The sequence below is a fragment of the Sinohyriopsis cumingii genome, chromosome 11 (assembly GCF_028554795.1).
Source record: "Sinohyriopsis cumingii isolate HCF-2022 chromosome 11, ASM2855479v2, whole genome shotgun sequence".
Classification (NCBI taxonomy): Eukaryota; Metazoa; Mollusca; class Bivalvia; order Unionida; family Unionidae; genus Sinohyriopsis; species Sinohyriopsis cumingii.
Genome location: NC_142971.1, coordinates 33,461,646 through 33,488,910, shown reverse-complemented (window position 1 = coordinate 33,488,910; position 27,265 = coordinate 33,461,646). Strand labels below are relative to the sequence as shown.

The following is a 27,265-nucleotide window of genomic DNA, read 5'->3' as shown; positions in this document are numbered from 1 at the left end:
ATCTACAATCGACCATTTGTGAAGGGAGGAACAGGAAAGACTACAATTGACCCAACAACGGCTAATTCTTTGTTTCAATAAATGTAGCAGAACAAGTAGTTTTGCTGAAACTTAAAGGAAAACTGGTTACATATGAAGCACTGATTGTTCTGAAAAACAAAATTATGTCCCAATCAATGTTCTACAGTTATTTCATGTTGCTGTCGCAATAACAACTGGGCGTTTGTTTGGTCCTCCAAAGATGGCCTTTTAGTGGTGGCTTCAATAATACATGCAAAGCAAGTGGACTACAATGTTAAATAAATACAGAGGACCTTTCATCAAAGTATGTCAACACCAAACTCAAATAAAAGCAATGGAATCTGATCAATTGTTCCATTTTCCATAGTGATTGGCACACATGTATTGTGCCATGACAGTTTCCTGTTTGCAAGAAAAAAGTTTATGCTTACAATCACTACCAATGGTGGCATAAGACGCATATTACATTAACAATCTTTTGAAACTATAGATATCTGGCTGGCAGGGGAACTGAGGGTGGGACATCTTGCAAGGATATTTCTCAAACTTCTTAATTTGTTCACGTTTTTTCATTTCCCTTTGAATAGCCTCATCCAGTTGGTAGCCTGGGCAAGATGATAGTTGTCTTTGGCTTACCAAAATCCAGGCCAAGTTAAGTACATGTACATGTAGCATGTGAACCAACTATAAAGCCATGTGCTACTGGCGGACAATGAATATCGGAGTGAATTGTTTAGTGACGTGTTTATCGACAATGGGGTATAGATCAAACGAGGACTACCATTTTTTTGGTATACATGTGTTTTTTTTAAAGGGATATGACTGTACATGAATTTTGTAACATATGATCTAATACTCGAAATCATGCATTTTTCATATACATGCACATACTTAAAACATTGTGGAATGTGCTACACAAATGTAAGTTGTCAATATACAAATATACTTCTTCCTAGTTTTTACTTCATTTAATCAAAATTTCCATTGGTTATTTTTGTTCTTTGAAAATCCTAGTCACTAACGATAGGTCACCTCTTAAAAATTTAAACTGTATGTGAAATTTCATTTTTTTTCAGCTCCCACCCCAACACTTGTCAAAACATCCGCTTATGTCGACAATATTACCTTGGTCCCAATGATGTCAAGATAAATGGGTTGTTCTGTATTATGAAAATGGCTACATTTTTTGAAAATCGATGACAAAATATTGAAGTTGCCAATTTTTTGGTTGACAACTTTTTTAAAGCCAGTGCCAACCCTGAACATGCCTGAAACCAGTCTTAATAAGTCTGACCATGTAAGGGTACATGTACTTTATCTTACCTGTACCAGAGAATATAAATAACTTTATTTTAAAACAAAAATCATTTTTCAAGTTGAAAGTTATAATATCATCCTATTTTAATATTTTTCAGGTGATAGATGTATCTGGTGTCTCTTTGTTAAAAGAAAAGCTCCCCAATTGTGTTAAAGTGGATATAATTCCACATTGTGGGCATTCAATAACCACAGACAGACCAGGATCCTTGATAAAGGCTATCAGTGGATTCAGAGAAATGATCATGTCTTTGGAAAGTGAGACTTGTGGTAAATGTGGAAAGTGACATGAAGAAAGAAGCTAATACTGAAAAATTTTAATACTTAAGAAACTTGAACAGATTAAGTATATTTTGTCTTTGCTTCTTGCCAAATTCATACACATCTTGCAGCAAAAGTCATTTGAATTTTTGCAGATTTATTTGTCATACTAAGTATGAGAAAAATTGAGTTCTTTGAAAACATCCTAATTTCGAGAAGTTCTAATATTCATTTTTTGTCTCATGGATGTCAGTAATTCTTTGATTTCATTATAGGAACTGTAACTCTACAGATTTCTACAAACCCCAAATGTTATGATTGAGAAAAATGGTTTTCTAAAATAGAAATAAACTGTCATCTGACAGTTTTATTACCTTTTGTTTTTTTTTCTTTCAATTTTGTCTTTGCAAGAGTCAGCATATGTAGACAGATGTGCACTAAAGAATATTAGTTGTCATATTTTTCCATGACAAAAAAGTACACTCAGTGAGTGAATAAGAGTCCAGATTTGTTAGGGTTACATAGGACAGAAAGTTGTGTGACTCCCATAATTCCACACTCAAGATGCAACACTGCTCTAGAGATTTGGCAGAACAAAAGCTTACACATATAATTTGGTAGCTTCTTCAAATCTTTGGGGTCAAGGCCAGTCAGTTTTAAGACATCTGTTCAAAAAGTTTTCTAGTTTTAGATTAAACTGCCATGTTGAATGAAGTATCCTAAACAAATTTTTTTTATTGTATTTCAGATATTTCTATGCATAAAAAAAGATTGAGGCGATACATTTAAAATCATTTCTAAAAATTACTTTTTTACGGGGTTAGTATCTTTTGCATGTGTATGGAAGTAACATTTTTATTTTGCATTCTTCAATTTTAATTTTTTCTACAAGTAATTGGGTAATTATTGTACACTGAAAGTTCTTAATTTTAGGTTTTGACTTCAGTTTTGTACATGTCCAATCATGTCTTCACAAATATAATTTACTTAGAAATATGCAAGATGAAATATTGTATAATTTATCTGCACTCTTCACAACAAATTACACCAATGATAGTCATGCTCAGTGTATTTGTTTCACCTAAGACCTTTCTGCTTTAGATTTCAGTCCTAGTCTGAGTAGAATCTCAAGTAAAAATGAGAATTTTATTTGAATTGGTAGATATACTGGAGGTTAAAAATGTACATTATACTATTAGAAAAAGGAAATGTTTTCCCTCACATTGTATAATATTTTATTACTACAAGATGGGATCTTTATTAATAATATATCACTCTGAGTCCTGTGAAACATCCAAAAATAAAGGGATAATCTCTTTTCTGGTTGTTGAATTTATAATATATACATATATATACATATATGTATGCAGAATTTTTTAGTTCGTTTTAATATCTTGAAGCATGTATTTTGCATTGATATAAAAATGTAAGCAGTTAGTGACATAGTTAGTGTAGTAAATTATGTAGGATTTATTTTCTTAATATCTCTTTGAGGCCATAAAAATCACTTAGATTTCTCTACTTTAAAAAAAATCCACTGTATAGTAAGATGATTTTATGCCTTCAATTTATGCCTTCAGTTTATTTCTGTAGTGTTTGTTGTTTTGTGCACAGCAACATAAGTAGGTTATCTGTTGTTGAGACTGATGGAAGTAAAGTGCCTTGCCCAAGGAAACACCGCAGTAACTGACCCAGGCTGATCCAATGGTAGAATTCAAAAACATGCCCTCTTTATTGTAAATCTTGGATGATAACTAATGAGCAACTGCCACAATTACTTTTTTATGGATTTCATTACAATCCACAGTTGCACAGTACTAATGTAAAATGATCTAAGATTGAAAGAAAAATGACACCAGGATCGGACGGAAGTGATCTATCTAGAAATGTAAGTGGCAGTGAAAAAGACTTTTAATTATTTTCAAAACCACATGAATTCTAAGTACACACAAGGCATTTTTGTAAAGTAAATCATCAAATTGTTGTTCTCTTAGAATGTACGTGTCCATTTCTTACTTTTGTTGAGCCCACATTAATGCAAAGGTGTGACACAGCTGTTTCTTTCAAAGTGCATGCAGCAACAGTGATAATGTCTCAGTTGAATACATTACCCAGTCCCATTATTATTGGGTGAATTTTATGTCAAAGTGTACTTCTACAAACCAATGCAGTGCCTGCATTTGGCTGGTTGGAAGAGATTTGGTCTGCACCTTCTCTTTCATTATCGGAGTTTCAGATGGAAAAGAATTCTTCTAGAACTGCATTCACACATTGCCATTTGGGGGATTTTTTACTTTGCCTGTCTTCCTGCCTTTGTACAGCTGACTATGCAAAAGTTACTTTGGTCCTTTTTTTAAGCCCAGTATAAAAGATTGAATAATCAGAATAACAGCTGTAACATTCAGCATCCACATAATATTGTCATTTTTCTCTTCATTGATATTATTTTTTACATGCGGTTGATTTTATTGAAGAAAATAATCCCTTGATTGAAGTGTCAGAATTAGTTGACTGAAGTTGGACAACATTACAGTATTGGTAGTAGATTCTTGGATGGCAGAAGTTTAATCTTCACTCTAAAACAATGAAGGTTTGAACAGTATTTGCATCCGTTTTCATTTCCATGATGAAATTTCATGTAAATTGTGATATAAATTTTTATTTTATTTTTACACTATTGCTTGATATATTACTTTAAAATATAATGTTGTTTCAGATCAAAAGTTGTATACTCGATACCTGATTGTATCCTCAGTTTCAGGGCATTCCACTTTTATTGTCTATATATTTATTTTATTTGGATCATTTTAAATGTCTGTATGTTTTGATATGTTCTTCACATTAAGAATAGTCTCGTAGAAAGTTGGTGCGAGAGTAAAAGCAGGAGATTTTTACAGTATTGGTCAGTTGATATCTGCATACAGCTAAATGCATACATTTTATTATCCCCTTGCCAACAGAGTTAAATGAGTAAATAGCATTTTACTCGCTTGTACATTACATCACATCATCCATAGCTTAGATACAGTTGCATTTGGACTCCTCAAACGTTTCATATATATGTATCTTTGGGAGTGTAAGTCATCCATTATTTTTACTTTGACCTGTTTATTATGCTTGGATGACTTTTGTGTTTGTAGGTATTCGTTGAGTACATTCTTCATATCGAGGACCCCATCACAGGTCCTGTTAAATGCACACTCATCAAGCATTGTATATGAATGCATAAGCACTACCCTGCCTTACCAAAAGTAGATCACTATTGTCTGTAGATTAAAAATTTAGTGATCCCCCCCCCCAATATTTTGTCATTTTGACTTCCATACCTTTTTGGACCCTGATTCATCTATTACTAATGAAACTTTGAACATGTATGCATAACAGAAATCATGTAACAGGGAAATATGATTGACCTTCTAGTTGGACTTGAAACCATTATTAAAGGAAGCATTGATATGAACATGTAGTTGCCATATTTTTTTACATGGAGTTGGTTTATTGAATATGGCCATGGTCAAAGGGGCTGCTTCCCAACCTTTGTGTCAAACTGCTTAAAAGATAGGAATTTCAGGATTTAAGGTAGGTCCCAACCTTTCTGAAACTTTTCCTTAAATATGGGTGTATTTCAGAGTGGTCATATTAGCTGTCATTCATTTCAGCATCAAAGTAAATAGTGTAGTGAAATACCTCCATCTTGGAACTGTTTGATCAGTTTTCATTGATAGCTATTTATTCTGTTACAAATAAAAAGCATGCATATTGTTGAATGTCAGTGGCAGATATGCCTCGACAGAATTAAAAAATGGTCAAAAGAAAATATTTTAAAGTTTTCTTTTCTAAAAATTATGTTTCAACCAGTTATATACAATTCATTATGACCTAAAACTCAGTCTTGATGGTTCTGTAATGTCAGTCATAGAAGAGACCAAATTTTAAAGACATAATTTCTATAGTAAACCCATTTTTCATTTTTTATATTATATATCTCAGGGACAAGTCTGAAAAGTCCTGAATCAAATGTGAATCTTGCCAGATGCAAATTGCAGATTGGTAAGCAGACCAAATGGTTTTACTCTGCTGTACGGGACTTTAGTAAGACCTAAACTTGACTGTGTTCCATTGTGTATGTATCAGCTTGCAAATCTTACCTGCAGGTGCTTGATTCATTATACAAGTCAGAGACTATTGGAGCATTTAAAATTTCCCTTTCATTAGTCTTTCTGCTGAGGCAAATGAACCATTACTTTTTCTCCAATTAAATTGGCTCAAAACTGTACTATTCTAATCTATTTAATCATGAATACAATGTCATCTTTAGGCCTAAATACCAATCTGTGTTTGATCAGAAACTAAATTTCATTCCATCTTTGGCATATGAATTCAGTCTCATCTTGAAGAAGCAAACATTAATATTGCCAATACTGAAAAATTCTCATGTCTCAAATTACCCCCATGGTCATCTAAACTCTAGAAAATGATGGATTTTTGCCATTAAAAATCGTCCTCTGCCAATCCTTGTGTCTCAGTGTAGCTGTAATGAAATCAGGCCATACATCATATATAGATCTGTAGATAGGATACTGATGGTTCACAATATGGAGACCAGGTTGAAGCTGCTACTGCAGCATCCTGTCACAATTTCAAGATGGTTACCTGTAGGAGGTCAAGAGTTCAAACCATGGCCGAATCATACCAAAGACCTTTAGAAATGGTACTTGCTTGTCACTCAGCATTAAGAAGTTAGTGCTAGGACTGTTCAGTCAGGTATCAGGATAATGTGACTGGATGGGACATGATACCCCCTGTCTGCTGTATATTGCCCCAGTGCTAGACATCACATTAACCTGCCCCACTGCAGACCACATAGTGATATGATTCAAATTGATAAAGCTATGTTAAAAATTCAAACATACAAGATGGTTACCAAAAGCCTCCATTTTGACTGCAGAAATCACTCAGATCCTTGAACTATATTGAATCATATCCCTCCAAAAAAAGAATTCCCTTTCCACACTGAAAGCCTTGCAAATCCTTAAAATTTGACATGTTAATATCCCAGATCTTATGAAAAAATGGAAATACAGTACAAGTAGTACACTGCATTACATCAAGAAATATACTTCAGGAATCCTGTCATAACATGACCAAATCGGCATACAGCTAAGTTCTTTCCTCATTCCATATTTTTCACCACACTAATTCTCATGCTTGCTCACATTTTACTCTGTAATTCACTTTCACTAATGCTTATAAACTGCTACCATTCACATGTTTTCATACATCTACCATATTTTATCCCACCCCCCCAAATCAGTTCTCTACATTGCAGTCTAGTCAAAGCATACTTATGTTGGCAAGGGGACTGGTACATACCTAGTTGTACCCTATATTCAAAAAGGGGTATGCCTTACATGGAATTACATTTTTCTTTATTTATATGCTTTAGTCTGTCTTCTCTCTCAAGGGTATAACTCTTGTATCAGAGACTAAATCAGATTAATATCAGATCTTCACTGTTCTACTTGAAGATCTGACACTGACTACCTAGGGGTCTTGTTCTGGTAACCTTATGTTATTTCCATAATTGCTATTTTTATTAGCCAGTCAGATTAAGTCTTATATCTTTGCATTTGGGAGACTGAGCATTATGACAGAGAGATCAATGTGTGCTGAGTAATTTGATTCACTTTCAGATTTCTGAAAGCTGCATTTCCATTGGCTAATTCAAAGGTCAACAGAGCAAGATCCCAAAGCAGCCACTGTCAGATCTTCATGTAGGACAATGGAGATCTGATGTTAATAAGATTGGAGACTAAATATGCAGTGTATATACATATTGGTGATAATGATGTCTCATACAGACTTTTGGGCACTTTGACATGTTCTCTAATGTCTTTAAAATATTGCTTTAAAAGTTTATCAAGGTTGTAATTGCTGTACCTTTTTAACTGTTGTCTGCATTTTTAGTTTGGGTATATCTTGTGATAAAGGTGTTTCTTACTAAAAGTAGGTTGTCATAGTCTTTCTATTCAGGACTTGTATAGCATTATTACAATATAATGACTCCTGCCAGAGAAGCCAAGGTAACCTGTGACCACCTGCTCAACTCCATTTTATAATGAAAAATTTTGAAAATGGATAAACCTCACAGTTAATTATACTCTGTTGACATTGAGTTTTTTAAGCAGCATTTTTTATTTTACTGTAGGGTTTTCTTTTTCACTGTATACTAATTTTCATGGATATAGTGATGCTAGATCTAGAACACAAATTTAAAGCCCCAATGAAGAATGAGTCTCATGTGATACAGGAATCACCTCCCTTCATTTTCCAACTACAGTAATTCATTCCAAGCAATAAAAAATTTCAGCTTTTTGTTAATTCATCTTTATCACCATCATAAAGTGTTATTTTTTAAATGTGCTTGTTTTACTTTAACCCATTTGAAAAAATATAAACAAATTATAAAGAATTTTAAATTGTTCCAGTCCACATTATCTATTGAGTATCCATTAATTGTTGCTTGTACTCAGCCTAAATCATTGTATTGTGAGATGAGTAAGGGTAGAGAGAGGAAGAGAAAACTATTTTAAGTACTAGTATTGTGAAAGAATAAATAATGAATGATCTGTGACATTTCTGTTTAATGCTTATTTATATCTTTCTTTCATTCAGGTGAAATTGCTGTCGAAGAACACATTTATGAAGTAAACACTTTATTCTCTTTCACATGATCCATCTAATGAAGAATCAACACACAAAAATAAATGCCAAGAATTTTGGTTCTTATTATAGTTAGCAAACTTTCCTAATTGAATTTAAATCTGCCTGAAAGCATGTTTTGAACCAATTGAAAAACAAGACAGTAAAATATCAAAACTATTGCTTGAAACACAAGGACTGTTATTGCACTAATTAAAACACAGTCCTTAAGCACACTGTTCACTGACATCTGGACAAAACCACATAATAAAGATGTCAATCCAGTCATCTGATACACACATGGGTTTGTCGTGTACATAATCCCAAAATAGTAGAATAACACATGTACAGCTTTCTCAAAGCCTTGGGTAATTAGATCCAATATTGCAAAAAAATTTCCCATGAACTGCATATATCCAATTAATTCACATGAATTGGCTCAAGTTTTAATGTTTGGAAGTCCACTGATTCAGTGTATTGATTTTCACCTGTGATGTCGTCCTTTTCCCCACACATTATCTCTATAACCTGTTTTACATATCATTGGAAGTGTGATTTCAGTTTTTCCTTCATTGCATTAATACTAATGCTGCCAGAAGCAGTTATGTGGACATTGGTTCAAGTAAAAGATTATACAGATGCTCTTAATTGCAAATAATTGATCCTGGCAGGTGTCTGATGTGTGTTTATACTGGTTCTAGTATTGTTTTAACTACCATTCAAGCGACCACTGTTCTCATCAGTATGGTTTTGTTCTTTTGAAAATTTTTATTTTGGGTATTTGTAAAAGTTAATGCATGAAATTAAATATCTACAAATATACAAACTTTGATAGAGGCTAATAAATAAATTTAAGTACCCATGACAATATCCTTTTACAAAACCATGAAAATCAATACTGACAAAAACAAAATGAAACCACAATCAGCAAGAACATTTTGTATAAGTTACAAATAACTTATCCTCAGACAGCATTAGATACAGGATTTGTTTAGACACCCATCATACGGCAGAGCACATTATGTTATGATATCTGTCAGTCTGCCTATCCATCCATGTTTGTTACCTATTTAATTTCTGCACAATAACTTAAATTCTCCACTGTATATACAGCTACTAAACTCGTCAGGTGACTTGCACTTGGGGGAAATTTAAGAAGCTTGTTTCAGGGTCAAATGTTTTTGTGACTGAAAGAAGATAAATGGTTTCCACACAATAATATTAGTTCCACATAACATGGCTGAACCAAACTTTGTGAATAATAATAATAATGAGGACTTTGTATAGCGCCTAATCTTTAAAAGCTCTAAGCGCTTTACAACATTAGACAACACCTATAAGATAAGAAACATAATAATATTATTACAAAAACAAACATGAAATTAGAAAAACATTAAAAATAAAAAAAAGATGCTGAGAATATTTCAGGTAGGAAATTATCATATTAGGTGATTTTAACATTGACTATATGAAAACTCCACCATTAACATGGATAAGTAGCTTTGAAACTTACAACTTTACTCAATTAATTAACACCCCAACTAGAGTAACGGATAAAAGTGCTACTATCATTATCATGTCTATACTAATAAACCTGAAAACGTAAGTGAAATTAAGGTACCAGTGTATGCACTGAGTGACCACTACCCAGTCTGTATAACTAGACATGTTCCGAAATCATCTAAAAATGGCCAACACATTGAAATTCAATACAGGGACATCAAACAGTTTGATGAGGAAATGTTCTTAAATGATTTAGTTTGCAAACCTTTCCAATCAGTCTGCACTATAGCTGATGTCAACACTGCCTTGGACAAATGGTATCAGATGTTCAATGCAGCCTTAGACAAGCATGCCCCAATTAAAACAAAAAGGGTTAAACACCAAATTACACCCAAGTGGATTACAACCTGAGATCAATGAGGCTAGGCACCTAAGAGATAATTTCCACAAGAAAAAAGACATGAAAAGCTATAGAAAGTGGAGAAATAAAACTAAGCACCTGATAGATAAGGCAAAAGAGAACTACTATAAACAGGCTATTAATGAAAGTAAGAGTACCAAAACATTGTGGAAGCATCTAAAAGAGCTGAACCCACGCAAGAACAGTTGTCTTCCCCCTAGACTTAAGCAAAATGATGATATAGCAACATCTGTACAAGACATTGTGGAAATGTTCAACAATTTCTTCATAAGCATCTCCAGTAAGAGTATTCAGAACCAGACTAATATCCCAATTGAACTTGATGCTCTTCTATTATTTATAAGAGCTAAAATTCCTGATGATAATTATTTTTCAATAGCTAATGTTAGTGAAGCTGATGTTTTTGATATGCTAATTAAGGTTAATATTAATAAATCCTCTGGATTGGATGGTATTTGTCCACGAATTCTTAAAATTGCTGCACCAGTAATAACAAAGTCACTAACGCGTATCATAAATTTAAGTATAATGAGTGGTAATTTTCCAGAAACACTGAAACGTGCAAAGGTTACACCTATCTTTAAGAAAGGAGAAAAGGAGGATCCAGGAAATTACAGACCAATATCAATTCTACCTGTGTTGTCAAAACTATTTGAAAAGCATGTAGCCATTCAGGTCTATAAATTTTTTGAAACATACTCTCTATTTCATAAAGCTCAATCAGGATTTAGAAAGTACCACTCGTGCCAAACAGAACTTATCAAATTAATTGATCTTTGGCTGAAGGAAATGGATAATGGACATAAGACTGGGATTGTTTTCCTTGACTTAAGAAAGCCTTTGATCTTGTTGATCATGAAATTCTGCTGCAAAAGTTGAACTGTTACAGGTTTGACAATCCTTCTTTAAACTGGTTTAGATCATACCTAAACCAAAGGTCTCAACAAGTAAGCATTGGCAATATTAGCTCTCAAACTCGCACTATTCATTCAGGAGTCCCTCAAGGCTCAGTTTTGGGCCCTCTCCTCTTCCTTATCTATACCAATGATCTACCATTAAATAATGAATCCACAAACAAAGATTTGTTTGCAGATGATGCAACCTTGTATACATCTAGTTCTGATACTGAAGTTATCCAAATGAAATTAAACTCAGACCTTATCAGAGTCCAAAACTGGGCACAACAAAATAGGATGGTAATTAATGAAGGTAAAACAAAATGTATGATTTTGGGGACATCACAAAAGCTACACAAGTCAGGGAACCCAAAACTGTCTCTTGCAATAAATAATCATCCATTAGAATATGTCAAACATGAAAGGCTTGTAGGTGTGTCTGTAGATAATAATTTATTATGGAATGACCATATTGATAAGCTTCATAAAACACTGTCATCCAAAATTGCCCTTCTCAGCAGAATCAAGAAATATTTACCTATGGAAACTCGCAATCTATACTACAAGTCATATATTCTTCCAACAATGGATTATTGTTCTAATGTATGGGGAAACTGTGCCAAATCTGAGCTTGACAGGATTTATAAACTTCAGAAACGAGCAGCACGTGTAATTTTAGATGCATCTGTTGATCATCCCTCAAAAGCATTAGTTACAGAATTCAAATGGTTCACAATATATGACAGGATAGATTTTCACAAGGCAGTTCTTTTATATAAATGTCTACATGGAACTGCACCAGAGTATCTTCAAGACTTATTCAGCCCTTTTTGAGCACAATACCAGTTGAGATCAATATCACATGGAAACCTTCTAATATCAAAACCAAGAACAGAGCAATTTAAAAAGAGTTTTCAATACTCTGGTACAGTTCTGTGGAATAAGCTTCCACTACATGTAAAATCTGCTGAAAATATTAGAGTATTTAAGAAAAGATATCATGAGCATGTATGTGTTTCTAACAGATAATGGAATTTAGTATTTTAATACTAAACATGTTAAAATAAACAGTAATTATTGCCATCTTCATATAATGTGCATTGTTATACTCTCCTTAAGAGGGCCTCAAGGGAGAATAGTCCTTGACTAATGAGTCACCCTCTATAAATAAAGCATTATTGTTATTATATTATTATTAGGAATGGCTTGTTCTTCAGCAGGGAAAAAGCCGATAGAATTGGGGCAAAAAGGTCAAAGGTCACGATCACTGACTGAAAGAAGACAAATGGTTCCTACACAATGGTATTAATTCTCCATAACAGGCCTGGGCCAAATTTTGTGTATGGCTTGGATTTGGGTCAAGGAAGAAACCTTTAGATTTTGCAGTGAAAAAGTCACAATTCAAGGTCATGGAGAATAATTTGTTTAAGATGTCAAAGTCTCTTGATGACTTGCACATTTGGTAAAAAGAAGTGTTTATTTTGGGGTCAAAATATCAAGGATCAAGGTCACTGATCATATATTATATTTTTGGTCAAATATCAAGGTCACCAGCTCAAGAATAATGGGTTTTGCAGAAAAACTTTTATTCTGGAATAAGTAAATTTGTGGCTGGTTTGTACTTTTGGTAATAAGACCGCTCCAGTGGCCTAGTGGTTAGAGCATCTGCCTCAGATGTGGGAGGTCTTGGGTTCAAACCCCTGCCAAGTCATACTACTTACAAAAATTGTACTAACAGCTGCCTCGCTAGGCGCTCAGCATTAGGAGGTTAGTACCACCAAGGCACGCAGTGATCTGAAAGTGATTCTAACAATTTCCTGTTTTATCTTTCAATACTAACTAATTTGGAGGAAATATCTTACTTACCTCAGTACATGATGCTTGTTAGCATCCTATAAAGTCTTTAGTAAGTCAACAATTTACAAAGAAATTAAAATGCGGGGCAAAATAAGGAAATAATCTGCAATGTTACATATACATTTTTGTCTTACCCTAAAACATGGCAGTGTTGCATTTGAACATATCATTTTCTGTTACCTCACAAGGCCCTTTTTCATGAACAAGATTTTTAATTCTGTTTTTTGGGCCTCAGCAGCTATTAAATACTTCTTGCATTGAGATCTTTTTGCTCGTATATGTTTCTCTGAGCTTAAATGCATCAAAAATGTAGTTTACAGATACTGTAATTATAATGGCTACATCTAATAGGAATCTTGAATGCAGAGAACGGATAACAAAATACATCCAAATAATAGGAGTGAATTAATAACTCTGTTCAAAAGTTTTTAAGTTGAAACAACAATTGTAATGTAAGTACAAACCCGACCCACGTCTTCTTGATGTTAAGCCAGAAACCATATTTGGTTTCAAATCATACAGAACGATAACCTCTCTGTATAGTATGTTAGGAAGAAAAAAAAAGATGCTCTTTACAGGGATCGTCCTGGGCTTCGCCAATGTCGCAAATTGCGATTTTTTTTCCTTATTGGCGACAAAAATATCCCATCTGGCGATTTTTTTTGGCGACATACGTTTTGGTTATTTAATTTGTACATACAATCATGGATTTGGACTGAATAAATTTAAAGCCAGAACGAAAGGAAGCCATAAACTTGACTAAGCAATGCATTGGAATCAATCTGTTACACAAACGATCCTTTGTTCTTATTGACAACCCTATCTTTACAGTGCATTGTTACATCATAATCTGCTTATGCTGACATCTGGGCTGAGTACTGTATGCTGCGATACAGTCAATCATGCTACCGCACTATACCTACAACTGACCCACTTCTGAAGACGCGAATAAAACAGATACAATTAATTGTATGGCTAATCCTTCTGTGTTTTTTTTTTTATACATATACCAATACAATAGTTTTGCTGAACCTTCATAGAAAACTGATAACCTTTGAAGTACCGACTACTGTGTATAAATACAAAGCAAATGGAAAAAATCTCAATCACAATTACATCTGTCGCCAGTGCAGCATTTTACTCATTGATCTTTTCCTTTTGCCATCAGTCCCGTGTTACGGCTGCAGAGACTTAAACTCCGCAACAAGAAATAGCAAAAAAAAAAAAAAAAACAGTTTTGCATAATTAATAATAATTATTTATTTCTCAAAATACAGGAGTGAAAGAATCCCTAAATTGGGTGTGAATTTACGCTTATATATACGGTCCAATATTGCCAGGTGTTGACTCGTGTAAGTTTCATTCGTGGCAATGGAGATCCTATTTTTCTTGTCGAGAAAATTTATACAGCATTCAGTGATCATTCTTGGGATTTAGGAAGCAATTCGCTACAAGCTTTGTGAAGCTATCCATAAAGGGGGGGGGGGGGGCTGCTGAGAGACTACTGGTGTCACCTGCCAGCACTGAGGACTGTGAACGTGGATTCAGTAAGATGAACCTCATGAAAACTGACATCAGAAATAAGCTCTGCATCTCATCTCTCGAGAATTTAATGAGAATCAGCATGTACAGATGTGAAAAATTAGACTTTGAAACTGCATTCAACAAGTGGGCAGCTCTAAAATCGCGACGGATCTTCATGTAACACTTTGTAACATTTTGTTAATGCTTGTTGTAATTAAAGTATTAACTAATCCATCTTTTGTAATTTTCATTGCCTGTTACATTAATAGACTAAATTAACACTTGGAAAAATGTACACTACTTTTTTTGGCGACACTTTTTGAAAATTGGCGACAAAATATTGAGGTTGGCGATTATTTTGGCGACAGCTTTTTAAAAGCCAGGACCATCCCTGCTCTTTACTTCAAAAACAAATTCTTTATTTCAGACATAAATTTTTTATTTCAGACATAAATTTTTTATTTGATATAAATGAGAAAAGAACACAAATTTTGCAATTAAACTGTTCATTCATACAAAAAGTATGTAATTCTGAATACACTGGTTACTTAAGGTGCATAATATTACAACCACTGAATCAAAAATTCATGAGATGCTGTTCTAGGTACAGAGCTGACCCTGAGTTTTACCTATTTGGCTTGGCCAGCCCTTTCTAGGTGTAATCGAGATATAAAGGATACCTGCTCAATGAAATGCTTACCATAAAATGGAACCTGTGTAACCTGGACAAGGGAACACAAATTAAATTTCGTACTTAGAAGTGAGTTGAAATATTCAGTACAAAATCTATTGCAAAGGGCTGTCTAAAATTGAATAGAAATGGATGCAGAATCCTAAAGGCCAGTTCACAATCAGTATACTCCTTGATACATGCTACTTTATTAGTACAGTAACACAGCTGCCAACCCTCACAAATTTGTTGTGAATTTAAGGACTTTTTCAGCAATTCACGGATTTATGCTGCAAGCCAAAAATTCATGAATTTTCCAATCCTCAATTATTTTAAATCTTTAATAAAATAACTGATTTCCTGTTAAGCACTAGTCGTGCTATCTGCATTTGCCAAAATGGTCCAGTACTGCTAGTCACGATATTAGTAGATCTACAGCCAATTAGTACAGTTGGCCAGCAGGCAAGAAGTCTGAACTGTTTAGAAAACAAATTTACATTCAAGCAGTTGAGGAAGTTCACGTCTGCCACAGTATCATGTCTTGATAAATATTTCTGCATATGTGTTTTGTTTTAGTTTTATATTGCGAACTTGATATAGTGTAGTATTGATGGTCAGAGTGGATGGAGTTATTGTCATGGTATTTTTCACCAATTCATGTCCAAATTCACAACTATTTATCCATATTTTCACTAACTGTAAGCCTGAAAGGTTGGCAGCTATGCAGTAAAACCTGTCCAGAGAGACCACCTGTTTTGAGAGACCAGAATCTCCATGCAGATTTATTGATTATATATGTGTTATGACCTGTCATGAGAAACCACCTGTCTTGAAAGACCATTATTTTTTGGCAGAAGGGGTGGTTTATCAATAGAGGTTCTTCTACAAGATACACCAAAACTATGATTGCAAGCATACAGCTCTAATAATAAAGCACAGAGCCTCCAAATTGTAAACAAAAGCATAGTGTGACCTCTGACTTTCTGAAGATACTGAGCCTAAACAACCAAATCAGACAAATCTCACTAAACGTCTTAAACAACATGTACAATATTTGCACAAGTCTAACATACAAAGAAACTACCAACAATTTTAGCATTGCTTGCTTGAAATCAATAGACAACCCCAATCTACCTGTACATTATCCAACTGTAGATATGGGTCAAATCTGTGAAATGTTTGCAAGTGCATTATGCAGGAGAAAATATTGTATCCAAATTATCAAATGGTCAGCAAACTATACTTTCCTGAATATATATTTTGCAACAAAATAAAATATCAAGTGCATTATACAGGAGAAAATATTGTATCTGAATTACCAAATGGTTGGCAAACTGCTTTCTTGAATATATATTTTGCAACAAAATAAAATATCTCTGAGAATCAAGTATCAACATTTGGATGAAAAAAATAAAATTTAGCAGATATTCAGTTCCTACGCCAAAGTTATCAACATCCCCCCAGTCTAATGAAACCAGGTTCATCACCCACCTAGAAGGTATACTTTAATTTTTTAAAGTACATTCATATATCATTTTACTAAACATTCCTATTTCAACATTTCAAAACTTAGCATCTTTTACCTTTGGTCTTGTAAGAAAAAATATTTATTTTGAAGGGTTTAACTTCCTCATCCTTAATAACATCTATCTTTATAACATCTTTATGTTCCTCATCCTTTATAACATCTTTTATCTAAAGGTCTTCACAAATTCTTCCTTTAACTTTCTGGAACTAAACTTTTAATTGGCATTGTATAGTCAATTTTGTATCATGCCATTAAACCCTATATGCACTAAATTTAAATATATATATTTCATCCTGGTTATAATATTATATTCATCAATCAATGTGACAATCATATTGTTCACAAAAACGATTCTTAAAGCCCAAAATATACATGGAAATTTCAACAACAAAAAATCTCAATATCTCTAACATTAATCATTAAAAATAAAAATTCTTGACTTCATAAACATTAATAAAAAGAAAAAAGTTCTGTTTATGTTATTTGTGAGGTTAATATGCCCATTAATATGTGGTAGAAACACAATTCTCATAGTGTTATGTATCAACAGGTTTTCTGATGCTCCAGTGGAATTTTCCTATCCTACACTGATGCATATGAAAATTTCTATTAGCCTCTACTCTGTAATGCAGAAGTTGTACTTGTACAGTTGACTGATAACACTGCTAGTCATCAGTATTGCTGGTTTTGATGTTGACAGTAGTTATAAACTGAAGAAAAAAATTAACCAGAAGGAAACAAAACAATGAAATGTATTACTTTTAGTTCATATTTAAGTTTATCCAGTAAAATATCCCAATATCCATGCATGGCTGGTGTTGATGATAGATTTATAAGCAAAACCTTTAATATGATTTCAAATGAGATCTGAAAGCTTATTCTCCAGGTCTTTTGTAGCAAAAAGTGTCTACAATTATAAAGAGTAGCTTGGCAAGTTACTATTCTTTTTCATAGGCCAATTTAAACAGTATATTGGACTTTAACACAATTACTTTGACATACTTTTTATACTGTTGTTCTTTTCCTGAAGTTTTCCATGTTTGTCAAATACATGTGGTAGTTTCCTATTTCATAGGCCAGTATACAGTAAATTGGACCTTAATGCAAAACAATATGTCCAATTCAGTTTTACATTCCAATATTTGAGCTAACACAGGCAATTTTTCCAAAACAGAAGAGCAGTTGTCTATAATGAAGCACTGTGCAGAGTAATTGAAAAAAAATTAGCATCCAGAAAGAATTTTTTTCAATGAAAACAACTGAATGCTTTTGTAATAAAGGGATTTTGGAGGCCTGCAATTTCATTAGTTTTCTGCATGGACATCAATCGGATTAATCATTGACATTAACAGTAATGGTCTTTCCTTTTGGATCATCAAATCGATCGAAGGTCTTGATGTTGGCGATCATATTCACTCCAAAGAACAGGATCATGAGCAATATGACTGCACTGAAGATTCCCATCCAAATTCCAGTTGTGAAGAATCCTATGCAATCCCATCCATCTCCAAACTTGTACAATGTAATGTTAAAGGCTTGAACCTGTGACGGAAAAGAAAAGGCTATTTTGTGAAACAAGAAAATGCAGATGAAGCTAAAAGTGTGTTCTGTATGTACATTCATGCTCAGAACTGTAAGACATGTCCTTTGTATACAGGTAGTTTCTATAATAAGACCACGGTTTACATATCAAGCCCATGATAAAAGCATATATGTAAAATTTGTCACCTTGACCCATGATCAAAATGGGAGAGTGGGCATGTAATAGAATGAATTGTTTTAGCTTCATAATAACTCATCCAATGCATGAACAATCTCCATCAAGGAATTTAGAAAATGTAAGGAAATGAAAAAGAAAGTTGAACACAGACCATAATGCAAATTTCTGTGACCTTCACCCAGGGATCAAAGAGGGTGAAAGTAAATGTCAATGACTGATTTCTCTTAGCTGCTAATGCTTTATTCCAAACATGAAAGTCCATTAAGGGGTTTAGTAAATATAAACAAACTAAAAAAAAAAAAATCTTCAACCATAACAAAACTTTTCTCATTGGCTCAAGGGGCAAGCATGCCTGTCACCAAATGAATGATCAACTTAGCTTCACGATTCATTCCAAGCAAGAAGAAAACCCATCAAGGGAATTATGAACTGCAAGCAAATAAAAAAAATTTGCACCAAATCCTGAACAAGAATCGTCTATGAATATGACCTAGACTAAAAAGGTCAAAGGGCAAGCATTTATGTCACTGAATAAAATGGTTTAGCTTCAAAATGATCCGTCCCAAGAGTGTAGAAAATCCACCAACAGCCAAAACTTTAGCACAAAGTTTCTATGTGACACTGACCCAAAGGTGATAGGGACAAGACATGTCACAGAATGAACTGTCTTAGTAAGCCATGGCTTCATAATGATTAATGCAAAGTAGGATGAGACTTATCAAAGGTTTAAGAAATATTAGTCAATGAAAATAATAAAAACAATAAATAAAACCTTAACACAAATTTTTCCCTGATGGGACCTTGACCGCAAGGTAAAAGTGTCAAACAAGAATGTTGCTGAATGAATTGTAAAGAGATCCAAGTATCCATGATACCGATGTGAGCATCTACTGTGAGTAAAGGAAGTTTCCTATTGTACTGGCTTTAAACATTGGGGAGGTAGTTCTTTTATTAAATGTGTATATTTAATGTGACTTTTTAAAACATTGTTATTTAACCATGGGGGTAAAGTGCTAGGATGCCAACCACAAACATTATTTTTTTGGCCTTAAAACCAAAAGTTAAAAGACGCTCAGTAATGAAAATATTACAAAAAATATTATAGACCTTACAAAATTTAACTTTTAACCCAAGTTAAAAACAGCAATGTTAGATTAAACTTTGAAATAGAATTATTAATATTATGTACATCATAAGGACCTGTTTGCTAAAGTTTGCTCTTGAAGACTTTAGATGGGGTAATTTTGTGGATACAAAATTGGTTACATCCAGCTATAATGGGCATAGAGGCAACAAAAGAAAGTGCAAAAATGCAAAATTTTGTTAAGTTTCAACAATGTGTGTGTGTGTGATTGGAATTTTTTAAGTAGTTTTAACAATTTTTCAATCATATCACTAAGATGTCTGCAGTGTGGCACTGGGGCATCATGCCACAGACATGTAGCATTATGTCCCACCCAGTCACATTATCCTGACACCAGGTTAACCAGTCCTAACACTAACCTCTTAATACAGAGCACCTAGCGAAGCAGCTGTTAGTATCATTTTTGTAAGTCTTTGGTATGACTTAGCTGGGGTTTGAACACATGACCTCCCGCATCGAGGCAGATGCTGTAACCACTAGGCCATAGGAACAGTCCTTCAACAATTTGTTTAAAGTTATCATGTAAAAATGAGATGGCGTATTCGGAGTCCATGTCTAAATGTGACTGAATGCTGAAAATTGACCCCAAGTTCAATTAGGTGTGATTCTCAAAACTCTCTGAACGAATTGATATACTGATTTTTACCATTTTCATTCAGAACCAATTAAACACTGAAAAAAGTGATTTAGTGAATATCCCATATCAATGCCACAATTCATACAAGAAAAGCTGTGATAATAAGATTTTTTGAGATGGCAACTATGGTGCTATGTCTAAAGTCAGATGAACACTATTTTCAACCAGAAGAGGTTACATACTTCTAAAGTGTTTCAGTAAAAAACCCACGTTGATAAGATCAAACAATCAGGAAATGTAGCCATGTAAAGATTTTTAGGATCAGCAGCCTAGATCAGCATTATTTTAACTTAGGAATAACAATATATTGCTAGAAAAAAATATTAGAATGGCTATGTGTAGCTGTTAAGAGATTTGTTTTAAAAAAGTTTAGGTCATTATTTTTATTGTGGACCAACTACATTTTGTGAGATGTTTTAACACCCAATATTAATGTGGCCATCCATCCAATCATCAGCAGAAGTAACAAGAAGATTTTTAAGATGGCCACAACTGTTCACGCCATTTTTATTTAAGACAAACAAGAATACAGATTTCTTTGAAAATCCTATACCTATATGAGAATCTCTTCAGAAGTTGCTAGAACAAAATTTTCAAGATGGCTGCCATAGTGGTTATATTCAAGGTCTGATCAGCACCATTTTCACTTTGACCAACAACATATAATTGAAAACCACATGACACTTTGACTATCAATTCAGAAGTAACAATAATAAGATTTTCAAGAGGGTCATTATGGTGGCCACGCTGGATGTCTGAGGGGCTCCATCTTTTATTTAGGACCAACTAGACTTTGGTGTAAGTGTGCAATTTAAGTTTATTATTATTATTATTTTACATCGTACAAGTCAGACACATCCGGGGCAGATTCAATGTCCTGGTTGACTCATTATCAAAGACAGGCCAAATGCTTCATATGGTGGTCTCTCCATCCAACCATTTACCATGGATTACATGTTTTTTGGTACTGACCATGGTAGACCTATTCATGATAGGTTGAACAACAAAATGCCCACCTTCATCTCTCCATTCCGAAAGGCAAGGTCCATCAATGCCTTTTCAAGAAAATTGGGAGGGAATCTGGGTATATGCCTTCTATCCAGTGGTTCTAATAATGAAACAAATTCATTTTCTAGCTGAGCGAGACACTAAAATGGATGCTCAAATGGTGGGGAGGTTGGTAGAGTTTTTAAGTAATGTGATTGGGTAAGTATTCTCAAAGAAACATAATTTACTTAAAAATTCTCCATCAAATACGTTCCTCAATCACATTATGTTAGGAGAATAAGTAATAGGAGGAGGGAGCAGCTTCTATATATTGGATCGAAGTGGTGTGTTTGAAAGCGAGGCTCGCAGAAATGGCTCTAAGGGGTTCAAAACAAGCCATGTTAAAACCCCCCAATTGGATATCTTTGTAGACAAATAAATCCCTAAGAGGAGACCAATATTGTCTAAAATATCTGATAGATCTCTAAACTGCCCAAACATGTTGCCCAAATATGTCCAATATCATGGGGCGGTAGCTTTTGGTTGCAATTGGGGTCAGACTGTTTCTCCTCAACAAAAAAAAGCCAGAGAAAGTTGCCCAGTTGAGGAATAGAGGCATGCAGATGGTTACTCTCAAGAGTCTCCACAAATTAAGGTTTTAAGGTTTGAATTGTTTGACTGTAAGGCTGTCCTGGTAAGAGCTGAGTGTGTAGAAGAAAAGGACAGTCATTTCAGGTTGGCCGGAATCTTCCTGGGTGTATTATTGTTTGGACAAGTAGATTGGATATACAGGGCTTGTCTCTGCAAAGAAGGGATGTCGGAATCATCCTGCCATTCTGACCCTGTAACTTCAGCACCATAGGAAAGGTGGCAGAGACTCATAACCCCCTCCCAAATGGCTGACAGTGCATCCTATGACTCAAGCTATTTTCTCTGGAACAGGGGAGACAAAGATGGGTAGCTTTTAATGCCACCTCGTCACCAAGAGGTCAGTCATCTGACGCCCTTGAAGTGTGTAAATCTGAGTGAAGACCAATTGATGGAGGGGCCATTCTGTGTGAAGGACATGACCACCTCTGGATAGATTCTTGGCCAAGCCAATGAGGCAGCCAGGAGGTGTCTGATTTGCAGAAAATGTCAAGTCAGAACACACTGAATGAGGAGATAGGTCACCATCATAAGATTATCGTACTGAAAGAGGACTGTTATCTCCCCAGGGTATCATTGGGAAGGTAATGGGCAAGAATTACTGCTCTTTGTCTATCTAAAAATAGACAGGATAAGACGTTTTTCGTCTTTAGCAGGGTTGGTTTCACAAGGCAGCAGGCTAATATTCCTAACATAATGTGATTGGAGAACGCAATCAAAGGAGAAATATGGCAATCAACATTTCAGGTTTTTTATAAGCAGTAGTACCTGGAATCCAGTGATGTACATTTCAACAGTCAAGTTGTTAGTACTTGTGTTATCTTGCTTATAGGTGACATACGGTCCTGCACTGGAACAATGGTATGAGAACGTCAATGGGACAACAACACTCTCAAAATTCAATCTGGAACTCCAGGTCACACTTGTATTATTCACAGAACCACTGATATTAATGTCTGCTTCCTTTACTTGCCAGTCATAGGAGTTGTTTAAGTTAAATGATAATCTGAAACACACAAAGAAATGTAACTAGATAACATGTATATTACATAACATGAGGATAATGTAACTAGATAACATGTATATTATATAACGAGGATAATGTAAATAGATAACATGTACATTACATAACATGAGGATAATGTAACTAGATAACATGTATATTACATAACATGAGGATAATGTAACTAGATAACATGTATATTACATAACATGAGGATAATGTAACTAGATAACAGGAGGATAACATATATTACATGAGGAAAACAAACTAGGTAACATGAAGATAATCTACACTACATATGAAAAATGCAAACTAGATAAAAATGAGAATAATGTATATCAGATAACATGAGGAAAATATAAACTAGACAAGTCTTGCATGCTTCTAATTTTTCTTGTTTTATGCACATACAAAATTAAATCCATATTTTACTCTGTATCTTTTAAGTTAAATCAGTATGTCAAAAAACTAACTTGGTAGGACAATTCTGTTCAAGCAGTGTTGAAAGGATGTATGTGGAGAAATGAATGTCCAAGAGAAATACAATTAATAATTATGTCCACTACATTATTTTACCCCAAAAGACTTGTACATGTTCCACCATATATACTCACTTATAAATTGAATCCTGCTGCAAACTGACAAAACCAAATCTACCATCACATAATGCACTAGCAGATCTTGGTCTATGCAGTTTGTTAGGATTGATCAGTAGAACAAACAACACAGACCCTGATCTGCCAGCATATTATTGATAGCAGATCAGGGTTTCATGATAGATTAATGATAAATGTAGTGACATCACAGCCCCAGGAAGACCTTCCATATGGATTAATGACAAAATGTAGTCACATCACAACCCGTAGAAGAAGTGTAAAACATCTGAAGCTGTGAATGGGTACCCAGGTACTTGGCAACCTACCTGATGATAATAACACAGGTAATAAAACAAGTCACAGGCAACACTCACCTTGTTTTCAAGTTCAAAATTCTTTTGATGAAGCCGCTAATACGTGTACTCTTAGCATGTTCTATCATGTGATGACCTTTGACAGAGATATGAGTGATACTTGCTCAGTGGCAAGTAACAGAGGATTGTTATTTGATCTGCCACACATCGGATGCATGTTCAGTTGCAACCTTTAACAGGTTTCACAAACTGTATGATCAAAGTATTACTTACATAGCACAAGCTCAGTCTCTACATAAGCACCTGCATATAATTGTGCGGACAAGGAAATGAAGTTGGATGATAATTAATGATGACAATTTACTAGATGACAATGGAGAATTGGAGAACTTTATCAGATAATTAGGATGAATTCTTGGACTTTCTACTGGATGGCATCAGAAGGTGACATTTATTAGATACTGTAAATTTTTAAAACTTTGAACTTTTTTTTTGAAAGATGTGTGGAATTAACATATTACAGGATATTATGAATAGGATCATTCTGAATGATTTTTATACAACTAAGTGACCTATAACTGAATTCATGTATTTATCATTTAAATGGATTTAACTGTCAAGCACTGTGGATTTTAGTGGATTTAATTACAATAAATAATAATTCTGTGATATACTCTACATTTTGCAGATTTGTTGTTAATCTATATATTGATCAATCCATCAATCAATCAATCAATAGACTGATCTATTGATCCAGTTTGACTTATCTATTTTTTCCAAACTGCAACTCTGACTCACTGACGACCTGTTCAGATAGATCTGACTTGCAAAAAATATCCCCAACTTGTACACTTCAACCACCGAAACAAAATATCCTTTCGCATGTCTCTGTCAACCTACTACAAAGCAGTTCAGATCTGTACACATTTAATGCAATTTCCCTTTGATCGGGTACCTTAGTAACCAATCATTATGATTGATGGGTACTGTTGAGATTTTTACTAAAATTTTCAAAATTTTCACTGACAGGGTTAAATGTATGAATGTACTATGGTTATTGCTTTCTTTTCGAAATAGTAATATTTTTTGCAAGGAAAATCATTAATCTGTTTCCAGATTTGGCTTTCCTGGTTTAAACTACTGTACAGTATTTTTATAATTTTGATTTTTTTATGAAAATGTGAAGTACTGATAACTTCAAATTAACATCATCTTCCTTCTCATATACTGGCACACTGAAATTTTGCTATACTGTGCTAGTTTGCATCCATAATTACTGACTGCATCATATACTGCATTGAAGTACAGCAAAAATTACAGAAAAATCGGGGGGGGGGGGGGGGGGGCGGGAGAAATAAAAACACCCGAAATGTGTATAGTAATATTATTGGTACCTGCCAATTTATATAACAATTGGAATTCAGATCACTCCATGCTAGATGAAAATTAAAATAATTTTTGTGTGAGAATATAAATTACTATTATAAAACCTATAGTTTTTATATTTAACTAAATTATTTATATCTGCTAGTAAGTTTGGCTGATGTTTGAGTCATATCAAGATATAAGGAACATAAAAGACAATAAAATCACAACCCTTGTCAAGACCATGGCATCTCTAAATCTGTATTAAAACTGAGCATGTTATGACGGGATTTCCATGTACTCACCAACTCCACTTTTTATGCAGTTGTAGAGTGTTTAAATGCACCCATACAGAACAACACAGACATACAGTTGGGTGTTATGAGACATACAGTTGGTTATGAGATGTAGTTAGTTATTAAAAGACACACACACACACACACACATATATATATATATATTTTCAGACATTTGTCTTTAGTCTTTATGCCAAAATTGCGTATTTCTGATAGTCTAACCAAAATATGGTAATATACTTACTTAAGGATGACATCTAAATTTACTCCAGTCCTGTTTCCAGCTGTTCCATCATCATGCAAATTCAAGGTTATGCTGAAGAGAGATTTAAAAACATAAGAGTTAAGAATTTATCAAATGCTTCAAACCCAAAATATTTTCTGATGACAGAAAGATACATACCTGACACTTTTTGAGATAAAAAAAGGAACCACACAACCGACTCATGGAACAGGTTATCAGTTTTATTCACAGGGTGACTTATCATTAACATTTTCGTAACTAAGTGAGACTGATTTTATTTAGTAGATTAATTAAGGAACAGTTATAGCATAATCAAACAAGATGAAGTGTAGCACAAATAATGAAAGTACATACCTACTAATCACATGTAAATAAAATATCATTTTTAAAAGTATTAGGAAAAATTCCAACAAGTTTAAACAATAAACCACTTCACACAGCAGGAATTGTTCTACTATGATATTATTATCAGTCCCTTTGTCTCTAGTTGCACTTTTACATTTATTTAGCAACTCTTGACTAGACTCCACATCATAACCACTATCAGTTACCACCATCATACATTTTCTGGTCATGATACTACTTAGTGGTGAGGTCTGAATGGTCCATTGTTTATACAGTCTAACATATGACTAGTACTCTTATTTCCCATGATGCTAGTTGTTCTGGCAGATCCATACTTTCTGGCAATCTGATAATATGGAAACATTTTTTGGAAGAGCTTCCCAGCATGATCTGCCACAGATATTGGAACTCCATGTTCAGCAATAAATTCTGCAAACAATACTTCAGTGTTTATTGCACTGTAGTGTGCAGGAGTCATGAAATATGAACTCATTTTACTACTGGATTTCACAGCTTTTGCCATGGTAATGTGCTTCTTTGTAGAAACATCTCTCTTCATATCAATGAGGTCTCTATAGCTTATAATAATGTCGATCCAACAAATTTTGCATAAACAATAGGTTTCACCCATGTGCTATTTACCAAATACATCAGGGTAAGTCTACATATATTCCTCATTGTATTTATGTTTGATTTTCATCTTGGCTTTACACATGGCCATATCTGACTGCCGAATTTTTTTTTCATTGTCCAACATTCTTATACTTTTAACCTAATTCCACCAAAATGATATATGCCTAATGGAAGGTCTCAATTTTACAAATAGCTGTCAATAAAACAAAGGAAGCAAACATGGCAATAGTATGCTCTCGTGGAGTTATGCCCATTTTCTCAATAGCATGTGAAGAAAAAAAGCAAAACAGGTTAGTTTAGCAAACAGCTTTAAGATTTTAAAATCAATTGTTTTAAACTTCAAGACATAAAACTTGGAATTTTAACAAAATTAACATGATTCTGGCAAAACCCAAATCGATGACAGGTATTAACTAACAATTTCCATAATTCTATATATATGCTAACCTGATTCAGCTAACAGAGTGCAAAGCATTGGCTGATAATGAAACCAGATTTTGCTCAGGTAATAACTGATCTAAAACCCATTTAATTTCTGTACTGTGCCATTGTTGATGCGATCTTGACCTCTGAGTTTTAATCCCCAAATCAATAGGTTTCTTCCTTGTTTTGTGTGCAAACCAGACAAAAATC

The 27,265-nt window shown here is 34.1% G+C and overlaps 2 protein-coding genes across 3 annotated transcripts in view; one reads left to right on the top strand and one right to left on the bottom strand.

Moving 5' to 3' along the window:
* Window positions 1-8,233, top strand: part of LOC149787882 (monoacylglycerol lipase abhd6-A-like) — a 35,413-nt gene extending 27,180 nt beyond the window's left edge. For both annotated transcript variants that reach the window (XM_089974125.1, XM_089974126.1), the window contains exon 9: window positions 1,437-8,233. In XM_089974125.1, coding sequence (XP_089830251.1) covers window positions 1,437-1,625 — 189 coding nt within the window. In that variant the 3' untranslated portion in view covers window positions 1,626-8,233. The remainder of the gene's footprint in view (window positions 1-1,436) is intronic.
* A 6,683-nt stretch (window positions 8,234-14,916) lies between these two features.
* LOC149787881 (V-type proton ATPase subunit S1-like) overlaps window positions 14,917-27,265 on the bottom strand; it is a 29,749-nt gene continuing 17,400 nt past the window's right edge. The window contains exons 7-9 of the mRNA XM_089974124.1: window positions 25,655-25,726; window positions 22,605-22,842; window positions 14,917-18,242 (exon numbers count right to left, since the gene is read on the bottom strand). Coding sequence (XP_089830250.1) covers window positions 18,033-18,242; window positions 22,605-22,842; window positions 25,655-25,726 — 520 coding nt within the window. The 3' untranslated portion in view covers window positions 14,917-18,032. The remainder of the gene's footprint in view (window positions 18,243-22,604; window positions 22,843-25,654; window positions 25,727-27,265) is intronic.